At 37.5% G+C, this 13837-nt stretch overlaps 1 protein-coding gene across 2 annotated transcripts in view; it reads left to right on the top strand.

The window, feature by feature from the left end:
* The window catches only part of NEDD4 (NEDD4 E3 ubiquitin protein ligase), a gene marked incomplete at its 5' end in the record, with an annotated part of 56348 nt that overhangs the window by 22212 nt on the left and 20299 nt on the right, over nt 1-13837 (top strand). The window contains 2 exons of one of the 2 annotated variants that reach the window (XM_080351398.1): nt 11210-11260; nt 13747-13808. In XM_080351398.1, the coding sequence (XP_080207524.1) occupies nt 11210-11260; nt 13747-13808 (113 nt within the window). The remainder of the gene's footprint in view (nt 1-11209; nt 11261-13746; nt 13809-13837) is intronic. The other variant, XM_080351399.1, reaches the window with a different exon arrangement.

The following is a 13837-nucleotide window of genomic DNA, read 5'->3' as shown; positions in this document are numbered from 1 at the left end:
TATCCTGTAAAACATGTTACCAAAAAATGTAAAAGCTTCCCCCACCAAACCAAACCGATTGTTGACTTTATAGCAGTTCAGCAATTCACTGGAATAAAAGAGATAAATATTATTGTATTTGCTATTACAGTCTTTGTGACAAATGTAATAGATTCTATGGCGATCATTTAATTATGTAGTCCAGTTAATTATCATGGTGTATTGTGACTCATTTAAAAATAAACAACTCCCAAAATATTTCTCTTGACTCCAGTTAGTCTGGCCTAGTATATTGATATGCTGAGTCTGGGTTCAAATTTAACAAGTTGATACTGGAGTAGCATTTAGTAATGTCAGCTATCTGCACAGAGCAGTCATGAAATCAAATCAGCGCTTTGCTCAGGGACTGTGGAGTCTGAAGCAGCGAAAGGTCTGTGCATTCTTCTCTTTCGTGCCTAGCTACCAGCCTTCAGCCGCCTCCTATCACATTTCCTGCTTTCTATAGTCAACAGCTTGTTAAAGGCTGACTTAAAAAAAAAAAATAAAAAAAAATCAAAACACCATTTCTGCAACAACTGGCCTTGGATTATTTTTAATTAATTTGAAAAATGTGGAGTGGTGATGGCCCACATACCACTGCTGTTCTTTACTGGAAACATATTGAATAGGTTCTGCAGTAGATAGTGGAATTTCATGTATGTGAAGCAGGAGGAAGAGGTGGTCTTGGTTGCAGCATTGAAGATTGTCCTTGACTTTGTATTTCTGTTTTTATTGGGTTTTTTTAATGCATTTGTCTCTTGCTTCTGGTAGAAATAAATCTGCAACTAAAGCACTTTGACAGCACAGGTGTGAACTGAGAGGGTAGGAGTAAGGGAACAGTTTACATGTCATCTTACGTATGTAAACTTAAAGAGGTGCAGAGGAAGGCAGAAGCAGTGACTACAGTTCCACTCTTAGTATAGACCATAAACAAATTAAAAAAAAAAAAGCTGTGCTAATCTCTTCCACAAGTATAATATTTTGCTGACATCTCTGCTGACATTGGCCATTCCTTTCCTGTCAGTATCACTGCTGATTAGATAATGTGAATATCGTAAATGTACTTGTCTGTTTCAGCAACTGTATACCTTTAAAGTCATTTGTTATACAATTAAGGGAATAATTGTGTTATTGTCCTTTTGTTTACAAGTAATTTTACTCAAGCTTTGTCTCTAGCAAATGAAATAAATGTTTTGAAGCAAAAAAACTTCAGAGGAAGTATACAATAACAAAACACTTTTTTACTGTTAGGTTTGTGTGAGGAATGCCTTTAGGTGGAACTCTCAAGCTTTTTAAATGAGGTTCTGGAACTCTGCCTTTTGTATTTGTAAAAGGAGATACTATTTGAATCTTTCAGTACTAAATTTACATTTTGGACAAACAGTAATTGGAGGGTTTGTGTGTGAGGATGTCTCTCTGCACTAACTTACTTCCCAGCTGGTCTGAACGTGCTGAGGGGACCAGAACCAGTGCTGCACCAGACCTTAACACCTAATAGTCTGAGGCTGCCCTCTTTCTTGCATCCTCTTCAAGTACTGAGCTTCTGTCTCAGCAAAACTTTTTCACAGAAGATAATGGTCCAGCCAGCGAGAAGTGCCAAGAGCAGGGCAGGAGAGCTGTGGCCTATCGCCAGCCATCTCCATCTTTGCGTATCAAGCAAAGAGGCTGCACAGGTATCTTTTTCCCAAATCTGTGCAAGGAGGTGATGTGGGAAGGGGGCAGGTGAAGCAAAAGATTATAGAGGCAACATAAGGCAAAGCACAAGTTGAGATCTCTTTATGCTATTGTGTTACGATAACCTCATCACCCAATAATTTTCATATTGTTCAGTATTGCGTATCTTGAAGGATCATGTTACAGGACTGTCTGTGGCACATCGCTGTGTCATGGTAGATCAGTTCAGCCAAGGAGAACTGGGACTGAAGCGGAGGTGGGGTGTGTGTTTCTGAGGAATCATGGTAGCAATTATGTTAGACTTAAATCACATAACACGATCTATGTTGTCTCAGACAAATTGTAGAAGTTCAAGTATACGTCAAAGCATTAAAGGGAAAATAGCGGGCACTGTTAATCACAGTAATTAACAATTTATAATTATTTGTACGTGATCTCCTCCTACTTTCATCTGTTATATAACAATGACCTGTAGTGCTTTGATAATTTGTACCAATTTCTTCTATTTTCCATCTTCCTTAGATGCAGAGTTTTGTTACAGCTTCTATTCCATGTTTGTTCATTCCTTTAGCTTTTGATGAGCAATCTTCTTCAGGGGAAAAGAAAATTGCACACAAAGAATGTGATAAACCTTACAATGAAGACTAGCTATGAACAGTTGCCATGTGGAAGCATTAGTGAAGGAAGCAATGAATTAATACTATTTGGTACCAGCTCCATCCCTAAAATTTTTCTTTGTCATTTTTAGCAAGTTGCATTGGGCAACAGTGAACTATATGTAACTTTCAGAATATGATCACACTATAAGGAACAGTGTCTGGGCTGTAGCAGAATACTTGAATAACCCTGCTTATCAAACTTCTAGCACTTTGTAGTCATCAGCACACGCTACACATACATATTAAGGAGGCATTTTACTTGATTGTGCTATGCACAAATTATGAAGAACCTCATTCTGTTTATAGTCTGCAGATGAACTGATTTTGGGAAGGTTTCTCATGCCAACAAAAGAGGAAACTTAAACTGCAAAACCATGCAAAGCAGAGCTCCTGAAACAGCTTATATAAATATTTAATTATCCAGCCTTCAGGTTGAATCAGGTCCTTTTAATCTGCCATGAGGGAGTGGGAAGCATTGATGGTGTGGCTTCTTCAGTATAGCCGCAAGCTGTAGTTATTCTATGTCTTAAGGCTTAGTATACATTTAAGAATGTGTCAAAGTAAAACTTGTTCCTGAGGCAAGATAGAGACGTTCTTCCCTTTACTCCTGACTGGCCAAGTAACTTGCAGGCTTTCAGATATGAGATCATGATTATTGCTGTCATTTTTCTTTCTTTGAATGGTACATCTTTTTTACTTTCTATGAGAAATTAGATCAATACTTTGGGTTAAACAGAAACATTTATTGGAAAATGTTATAATGTAGAAATCATAGTATTTGTAAGCATTATAGCATAAGACAGAAGTCTTTAAAAAACTATTAGTACTTGAAGGTATTTTCCCGAGAATTGTTAAGAAGCTCAGCTATAAGATTATTGAAATACTAACTGCTGTGAGTGATCTTTTAATCTATTGGATTCCCTTACTGAATGAAAATGCTAAGTAGTGTGCCAGTATTTTTAAATGACCAAAAGGGGAACTACAGGCTACTGTGCTAGGCTGGTCTGGAAGGAAGAGTGCATGGCATAGAATTAGTACACATAAGACATGTTTTGTGTTTGTGAGGAGGGAGACTGAGCACTGCTTGCATAAAAAGTTTTGTCTTACAAATCAGACTTAGCAATGACACGTGAAGATGAGTGACCTGGTTAATGCAGGGCACCGAACTTTCAAAATATTTGACAAAAACCCTATAGTAGAAAAATACTCTCAAGACCTAGGCGCAACAAAAAGCTTCTTCATTGATGACTAAAAGATAAGGAAAAGAAGTGAGAATTAAATTTTCACATCTGAAGTTGCAGAAAATCTCATGGTAGTGAGTGACTAGACAGTAGAATGGACAGTTTGAAAATCAGTGTTGATAAATGTCAAGTACTGCACACAGAGGAAAACCAGCTAATGATGCCTGTGTGGTGATGGTGTCACGTACTGGTCAGGACATAGTTAATGTCATGGTGAGTGACTCGCTGAAAATGTCAGCTCAAATCTTGTTGGCAGTTGAAAGGCAAATAGAAGGTTAGGATTTATTAGGAAAGGCATAAACTAAAAAAATTAAAACCACCATTATGGAGTTGTACAAATCCACATATGTAGATGGCTTGCATATTTCTGGTCATCCTTTTTCAGGAAGCATGTATAACAGACCTAGAAAAATACCAAGAAGGGTCACAAGATTGGGATAAGTTTTATGTGAGGAGACACTAAGGAGACCAAGGACTTTTCAGCTTTGGTGGGAGCAGGGGAAAAGTGGTATGAAGGTAGTTTTATAAAACTGTAGTTCAGGGGAGGTGAATTTAAACAGAGAATCCACTCTTATAAAACAAATACGTTCTGTTATGTGTTGCTGAGCTCACTGTTGCAAGATGATGTGCATACCAAAAGTAGAAATGGATTTCAAGAAGAGGTTAGATAAGTTGAAGAAAGGTCCATCAAAGAGTTTTTTTACATTCTCAATGTGTATTTTATGTCAAGATCAAAAAGTCCATGACCACTTATTCATTAGAAACTGGGGAATATATCAGAAGTAGTACTATTTTTAGTGGCTGCTTTTATTATTTCCTTAAGCACCTGTTCTTGGCCATTACTAGGGAAAGGATACAAGGCTATGCAGAGCGTTAATCTGACCACCAGGCTCTTTGGTGCCTGCTCAGCCCTCGCAGCCACCTAGGATCAAATGGTAGAAATGCTCTTTCAAGTTCTCCCCTCACCCTGGGCTGAGAGTGTTCTTCTGCGTTCCAGCACGTGTTTTCTCATTTTCCAGAAGTGGATGAATTTCACAGACCGAGCAAGCAAGCAGAACTGACTGGCCTTTTTAGGCGGGTCATTTGCTCACGACTGACTTTCACCCTGGTCTGAAGGGGACTGCCCCACATTTCTGTTAAGTGTCTCTGTTTCAAGTGAACTTTCTTCCTCCCTGCGATGAACAGAACCTGCTGATTTGGGAATGCAGCCAGCAAAATGTTTGTAACTCATTTCAGTGTTAGTTTTAGGATCTATACTCATCTCTGTTTCAAGAGAGTACATCACTCTCTTTTTCTGTCATGGCAGTTTACAGTAAACTGAGAAGTCTACAGATAGATGCAGTTATTGTTTGAGACCGTGGGCCGCTTTCAGTTGTATCAACTGGAACATAAGCAAACAGAATTTAAGGAGGACATCAGAAAGTGCCTGACTGAAATTAATTACAAACTGGAATTGGAGTCACTGAAGTTAGGGCATATTAAAATGCAAATGGGATACTCCAGCTACTCATAGGAATGTGGGAAAAAAAATGTGGAACTGGATTCTTTTAGATCTAGATGATTTATCTTGTAATCTGTGAATTTTCTAGCGTAAGGGAGAAGGCCTTATGCAGAAACTTGAAAGAACAAGGGCTTTTTGAAGAACAAGTTTTCCAAAATGTATTAGGACCATTAGTTATTTTTAATAGTGCTTTTAACTTAGCCAGCTGTTCTATTAATCATTGTTTCTAGGAAGTTCAATTAGGGACATATATTTAGCTCATAAAGAATAAATCTAATGTGGTTAATATCTGGCAAATTATAGGCCAATAAACCCCATGTCTAATGTGGGAAATGCAGCACAATTTCAGTAAGAAATGTTGAGCTTACCTGAAATAAATTGTAATACTGCTTTTGTTGTATTTGTTTTGTAGTTGCCTTGTGTCGTAGAGGTTGAGGCATCCAAGGTCAGTTCACACAGACTGGTTTTGAACAGATAGGTTTCTAACTTGAGCACAGCACAGCTTAAGATAAACCGGTCAGTTCTGCTGTAGCCGGGTCATCTTGTGTGCAGTTAGGACTGGTAGCAGTGGGTCCAGGTCTGGGGCTGGGAGAGGTCACTGGGGAAGGCTTGGGGCTCCTGCCCAGCCCAGCGGTGGCTAAGGGCTGATGGGGGGGCAGGGGAGTGCGGGGAGCTGTGACGTGGCTGGAGCGGCTGCTGGCTCCGCACTGGGGCAGAGGCGCAGGAATCCCCCAGGTGGTGTTGATGTTGAGTTTGGATCAACAGGAGCTGAGAACAGTAGACTCAAGAATGCTTTTGAAAACTGCGAGACTAACTTTGGAGCAGGCTAAGGCCATTCAGCCTGCATCCCACCCTGCTCTAGGTGCATGTTCACAGAAACTTCTTAGAAGGGGTCGGTTACTTGTACAGCCTGGGCTGACTGTTCAAGATTATATTTCGGGCTGGGAGAAGCAGCCTCCAGGCTAAACCTGGCTTTGTGCATCTGTGTGGCACCGTACTGGGCCCAGTGAACTTCCCAGGAGTGAGACTGTGATGCAGAAATGATCCAACTGCCTGTCTGACTTCTGTCCTTTTGGTTTTTTTTTCCAAGTTCTGTATGTTCCCTCTTGTTCTGAATAACAAAAAGTTGACTGTGTATTGAGTCCTGTGGCTGAGTGTATTAATTAACCGGGGTGCCTAACATCTGTTGATCTGGTTTATCTGTTGCTCATTTAAGGGAGCAAATTATGTGTGCAGTTTAATGTTTGATAAGGTTTTACATTTTTTAGTGTTTTAAGCTTTATAGTGCTAACTGGTGAAGGTAAGGTAAAAGCGCAACTGGAATTGTTACTACAAGGGTTTGTTTTTCAGACTTTATTTGAAGTCTTAAGATTTGGCACCAAATCTTCCACAAATAGATGCAACTATGAAGGTAGCTGACAAGATGTCAGGAATGGCTTGTTGAAATAGTACTTAATTAAATATTTGGTATTTGATGGTTTGATGTTGTGGGTTTGTTTTGTTGAGTGTTGTGGGGTATAACACAGGAGGCCAAATCTGGGTCAGCTCTTGACTTTTCATAAAATGCAATATTCCTGCTTTTCATATCGTAGCTTATTTGACATATCTGTCCATAAAACCAAAGGAACTCAAATTTCTGATGAATAAAATACATGCATTAGTAGCTGTTGACTTGTTCTCTATTTAAATTGTGCTTAAGTATACTTCAGTTATATTAGACATCTTCTTGTCTTCCTGTGCCCTATATGAAAATGAGTTCTCTTAAGAAAAAAAACCAAACAACCTATCTTAAATTGCTTTATTAATGAACTTTTGATCACAAGTTCTCAAAGTACCAAACGTCAAGTGGAGTAATATGTGAACATTGTTATAAAATTACTGTAGACTAAATATGAACTTTTAAGGAAGCTATCTATAAGATTCTGATTCTATATAAAAAGTGTGAGCTATAAATGGAGAAACAGATGACACTTTTGCTCTAGTCTTTTTAGAGAAGCAGTTCCCTGAAAATATCTTTGGAAGCAAGAGAGAATTAGTGAAAAGAACTTGTGTCATTTCTAAAAGCTGTCTATTAAACAGATGGTAAAAGTGCCGAGGCACGCGATGCTGACACCTCGCTGCTGCAGCAGCCAGCAGGGTGAACGTGTTGTGTAATAACCATTGATCTAGCAGTATGGATTTGCTCTATTTTGTGAAGGCTGATAGCTTCTTATATCTCAGTATTCTAGGTAGTTGATTGTAGGTGCCAACTATAAAAAATGCCTACATCTTATTAAAAAAAAAAAATCAATTTGTCATCTACCTATCTCCCTTAAAAATATGGGGACTTGGACTTTCATGAATTCCCTGCAATGAAGTATTTATCGCTTTGCAAGACAGAGAAAACATTATTTTTAGAATCTGTGAATTTGGTAAGATCTTAACATGATAATTGAATTTTGCTTTTTTGAAACTGTTATTTTCCCATGATGAATAGCATATGCTGGCAGTATTTTATGGAAGAAAAAATGCTCGCAGTTCTCAATTCAGAGTTCAAGAGCACCAAATAATATACACAGCGCAGCATGAAAAGAAAAATACTTGAAGTTTCTAGTGTAGCTCAGGAAAGTCTTTTTTCATTCTCATCAAGCTTGTAACCAATGTTGATGTTTGGGTGTTTAAGCAAGAAGAATTTTGGTTTTATAAGGGATCTATTGAGCCCTTGTTTTCTTAAGCAGCGATAGTCCGGACCACTGTTTGCTTTTTCGATTTGAATTGATGCTTTATGTTCCCTCCAATAAAAGCTGTATGCTTTCTTATTTTGCCGTACAGCTGCAGATTTCTATGTGGAAACTTAGTCACAACTCGCTATCTAGTCAGAAAAAGACTTGAAATGTACTTGGGTTCTTATTCATGCACTAACACCAATAAAATTAGTCACAAAAGTTGGTAGAGAAAATACCTGTTATTTCAACACCCTAGTGTTACACAAGAGCTGTTTCAGAAGGCACTGTCGTGAATCCAGCGATTAAGAAAGGCATTAAATTCAGTTAACTGTCTCCAAACCTGATGTAATGTTCTCAGTGCTGCCCTTCAGTGTGTGACTCAGATAAGCATGCCTGTTTAAAGTTTGCTTCTATCCAGTTTCTGATGAGAATTGCAGAAAAATCTCCAAAATCTTTCCTGTTAAGGCTTATAAAGTTCATATTAATAAAATAGACAAAAATGAGCTTTGGACTGGATTACTTTCAGTGCTTTTCCTCTTTGAGCACTCACTTTGGCATTGCACTAGAGTGCTTTAAATGTATTATATAGAGCAGCTGTCTGTCCTCACATTTTTTCAATAACTTTCGATAGACTAAACCAATGAATCAGTAAAATAAAAGGCCTCTTTGTTAGTGTAGTGTATCGTTAATTGAGGTTTATGCACTTATGGTTTGGCAAGCAGAAAGTCTGAGTTCTCTGGCTGTTAAGAAATTAGAAGTTGACAAGAACAACTGACCCATTTGTCTGTCTTGAAAAAACTGGGATGCCTGCTCTCCTGAAACAGAGATCCAAACAGTTTCAGCCCCGTTGGCATTTAATTGTTAGTGTGTGCGAAGTCTTTTTCAGAGCTTCTTTGGCACTTCTTTGAAGGCAGTTAGTCAGCTCATCATAGTGGGGCACATTGCTAAAGAGCATTCCTGCTATCTGATCCATGTATTAGTTGTTTGGAGGTCAACAAAAATCTCCACTGGAGGATTTTACTCTGGCTGGAGGAGAAAGTACTGTTAAAGGTTGGTTATCGAGGCTAGCTCTGCTAAAAATAGCAGGAGAGACGGCAGAGTAATAAAGTGAATAACAGGAGCCTGTACTAAAATAATGCTGGTAACAAACACAATGTTCTGAGGTTTTCTAAAATACAGCGGACTTTTGTCCCACATTCCAGTAATTTATTTGAAAGGCATGTTCCACTTGAGGATTGCCAAGACCTTTACAAATACTGAGCCTTTTAACATGTCTAAGGTATGCGCTGTGCCATTTTAAAAAGAACCTCATAGGCAAAAATGATAGCTGTATTTTTCCAGGAGCTTGTGGTCTATAATAATACAGAAAGTTTTCCTTCAGCAATTTGGGGAAGCTTCAGACTCTTCAGGTATGAAAACCTGTTGTAGCTTTCTATCTCAAATGAGTTTGTGAACTAAAAAGGTGGGTATTTTATTTCCACTTCCCTCCCTCCTCCCATTCAAATCTGAATATAAAACATACACACTATTAATTCAATTTGAAGTTATGTTTCTCTAAATCTCTAGCATGTTATCATCTGTGATAAGCTCTGCAGTCTAGTTGCGCTTTCTGGAGGCATAAAAATTGGAGCTTATACAAATGTGAGGTGCTGGTTCTCCATATGCAGGTACAGTTTAAAGATAAAATGGATCAACTTAAGACAACAGAGCTAAAGAGAGAAGGTAGCAGAATTATTGAGGGAGAAAGAGCTGCTTCAAGAAATACCTATGGCCTTTAACATCAGAGCTGTTTGGATGGAGAAAGTCATCAATGGGACAAAAAAATTAGTGGAATTAGGCTGGACTTTTAATATGGTAAAACACTGGTATTGAAAATTAAAAAAATAGTCATGCTAGAAGAAAGGTGAAACACATGGCATTGTCTTGAGGTGAAGGAAGATGGAAGGTGCAGAGCCTCGTAATGGAAAGTTTTATGCAAGTAGGACGTGAAAATGCTTGGGTGATGACTTTGAATAAAAGCTTGTGGTACACTAACAGATTTAGGAAATAAGAGGCACCAAATCTCCTATTAGCTGGAAAAATCAAGACAAGAAATCTTGAAGCTGCCCAGGCTACACTGTTGAAGACTTTCCCAGTTACTTATGCCATCTGTGGAAAAAAAGCAGAGTCTTGTTATAGTGTAGATTTTTGAAAAATGCCATAGGCTTATACATACCTTTTAAAAATTTAATGCCCTCTTGATTTTAGCACACAGGCAGTGATATGTCTTCATGTTAAATGATCCATATAATACGTTTTCCTGCTTTTGCAAAGGCTTTCAAATCTCAAATGAATTTGAAATAACTCAGCATATGCTCGAGTAATCCAGTGAGAAGTCAAGTAACGTACCTTGACTGTTGGCAGTGATCATTGGCGAACACTGAAATTACCTGTGTAAATTATTAAAATCTTCATTTGGTAGACAAAAATCAATGATCAAAAGTAAATTGTACAATGATACCGTGTATTGTCAGTCCCTCCCCTGGTACTGTGTGTGAGTCGGAGTGAATCAGGCTGCAGAGCTGCTACATTCATAGTCTGGTTGTAGTTGGACAGTCCAGACATCCGAGTTGGGGCGGAATCTTTCAGATTTTAGTGGTTAAAACTAAACTCCACAACGTTTATAGGCAAATAGTATTTTTTCATATATAAAATGAATTTTAGTACATCTTCAGATGTCAACAGGAATATCAGGCAGGGGTTCAGGGAGGTGCCAGACTTGGAGCTCCTGCTGCCAAGCTTGGGACTGCTGGAATTGCTGAAACTTCCAAAGCACTTATCACAGATGAAACTTATTTTTACTGCATCTTATTTTTGATGGTAGCTGTGGTATTTTGAAAAGAAAAAATATTTCTATATGCCTGTTTTAAACAGCTGCCTAGGATTATAGAAATTGTCGGGCACTCCTAGGTGGAAGGTCTTCAGTTCTGTTTTAATCTGTGATAAATGTTTATTTGCTTAAGCACATACCAAGACAATTATTTTACTGAAATGGCCAAGGGAAATAGTGTCTTTACTCTTTGACTTTTCGGACAATGTTTCTACTGGAGATGCTGCCGGTCTCAGTCCTGATGCTGAATAACTCTCTCCTGTTTGACCAGCATTAGTCTACGCGACTTAAAAAGCAATCTAAATCTCCACCCCCAGCTCCCTCAAACTTCATTTGTTTTGAGGAAGGCAGAACGGTCCTGGGCTCTGAGTGTTGGATCAATCAGCACTTGTTCTGTATAGAATGAGTTTGTTGTCTGTTATGTAAGACTGTCTTCAAATTCTTTAAGTATCGCTATCCTGTCATGGTTTTGGAACAATGTTTTTAAAACACTTTGCAACTTTAACCTTTCTGTGCTTTTTGTTTGTATTTATTCTCTATAGACTCGAGATGATTTTCTTGGGCAAGTGGATATTCCTCTTTATCAGTTACCGGTTTGTATTTTTTGTTCATTTTTGTTTTAAGAATGATTCTGTATGCAACTGTACTAGTCGTCTAGGGAAGTTAACTGTATTGATAAGTGATTAAATTCTCCTGCTCTGTGGGTTTCTTGTTTGGTTTTCTTTTGTGGATTTGTTAGGGGCTTTTTAGTGCTGGTATTTACCAAAAAAATCTAAGTTACCTGGTGTTATTTAAATAGTGGATTCTGCTGCTACAAGAGTTAGGAGTGCTTTTAGCTTTGTCAAGAATGAAAATATGAGGTTTAAAACAGTCTTGAAGACAAGAAGAGATTGTGAATATTGTCATATTTCTTAAAACATTTTCTTTAAAATCTCCCATTTTAAAGATATTAAACTGTGGTAAACCAGGCAGTTGTTCTTTCACTGTCGTGAGAGCCGTGTCAGAGGTGGTTACGGAGAAGTCCCATTTCCCAATGGACCTGGGGCGCGAGATCCCACTCAGGAATCAGACGGAGCTGGGAAGAGCAGCCGCCACCTCCCTCGGCAGAAAACCCTCTCGGCCTTTTCACTTCTCGCTACCGAGCTGCACAGCAGTATCTGGAGTCTTGAAAAATCGGGGCATTTCCTTCCTTTGTTTTTTAGCATGAACTGATTTATAGAGCCTCACTCAAGGATTTTTGTGGCTATTTTCTTACCTTCCTCAAATGTTAATTTTTCCCTGTCTCCTCTTTGTCTCCGTCTTCCTGGTCTAAATCCAGGGTATTTTATTGGCCCAAACATAGGTGGAGTTTTTTGAAAATATTTAATTTACATAAGTAAATATCTTGGGTAACTAAAATCACTTTATAAATTATCTGTTACATGCAGATTTGGTTTTGCTTGGTACTATTCAAATGAAGACTTTTCATAACTAAAAGGAGCTGTAAAAAGGGCAAATAATCTGCAAGGAAAGCTACTTGGCAGATATGAATTTGTTCCTTCCAAACCCAAAATGTATTATTCCAAGTGTAATCTAGCAGTGAATCTAAGGCAACTCTTGTCAGAAAAATAATTATGAAACTTAGATTAAGGAAATAATATTTTTCTCTGTGATGTTTTGTGATTCCACAGTGTCTTAGTGTGCGTGTTGGTCGAAATAATGTAAGGTGAGGGCGGGGACAGCACCCCGAAAACCCCACAAAACCAAAACCCAAGCTTAATTCCATTTTAATTTCAGAAAAGTACTCACCTTAGTTGTAAGACAGTTCATTTTATAGTTATAGAACCTGATCATGCAGGTAACACCGGTGTAACACTTTATCGTTACAGGCTTGAAGGGCTGCATTTTAACTCAGTGAAGGTTGAGCGTTTCAACTTGAGTGTAGCATTTCTAAATTGTATTAGTAAGAGCTTATGCTGAAATGTCTGAAATACTACTGAGCGTTTTTCTTTCTGCGATTCAGTGTAATAGTCATCACATTCAGTAAAACTTGGACAGCTTAATCTTAGGACTTTTTCCTAACAAAGCTCAATGGTTCCAAAAAAAATCCTAAAAATCTCTAATCACGTCCAGCGTTTAAATTCTGCATATTTTTTGTTGTTCTGTTCTCACCAGATGTTGACAAACATTAGATATTTTTTGAAAATACTATTATGGAATTTGGATTGCATCATGTAGCATTGTTATTAATTAAAACAAATATAGGAGTTGCAAGTTTTTCATCATATTATACAGTACTTCTTGAAATGCTTAAAATGTGTTCATTAATGAGAGTCTAGAGTTACTCCCCAAAATTTACCAACAGTTGAAAAAGGAAGAAATAAGGAGAAAAAAATACTCAAGAAAGATATTTACAAATGTTATTAAACATATAATATTGCAAAAATAAAACGTTGCAAGAATTGCAGAACTTCGACTGGATTATAAATATTTATGTTAACCAGAAAAATAAATATCTTTGGGGTTTTTTTGTTTTTGTTTTTTAATAATCCCTGGTGTGTATTTCTCTACCTGGACATGAGAGGTATATTTATAAAATGAGGTCTGTTTATCTCTGTGCTTCTTTCTGTTGAGCAACTTTGCTGCTGAGAATCAAAACAGAGATGTTCTCAGAATAGAATCTTCTGTGATTATTTTTTATCCCTAAGTCCTGAAGCTAGAAATGGCTTTTTATATATGTTCTGTGTAAAAATACTTGAAAAATATTGAGGGAAGAAAAAGAGTTGTGGTTGATATTTTAAATGTGAAAATTAAGAATCTGTTTCTTGATTTCAGGCTAAACAGGATTTTTTTCTGTGCTTCAGAAACTGTAAGATATGTATATGCTAGAAGTTGTTTGGTTTTTTGTTTTTTTCTTGAACTAGGAAAATAGCTTTATTACCAACATTAAACTTGGTATTAATTACTGTAGTCAGTCCTATAATTTAAATTTTATAATGTTATATGGCCTTTAAATAAACTGGTTGTAAATTTCTGATAATTTTCTTTAACTTCAAGTGTTTCATACAGATTTTTCTTGAACAAACTTCTCTTATTGCAGACAGAAAATCCAAATATGGAGCGACCATATACATTTAAGGATTTTGTTCTTCATCCAAGAAGGTTAGTAAATACTGCAAAACTTCCCTATC

Source organism: Nesoenas mayeri, assembly GCF_963082525.1.
Source record: "Nesoenas mayeri genome assembly, chromosome: 11".
NCBI lineage: Eukaryota > Metazoa > Chordata > Aves > Columbiformes > Columbidae > Nesoenas > Nesoenas mayeri.
This window is presented reverse-complemented; position numbering and strand designations above follow the sequence as displayed.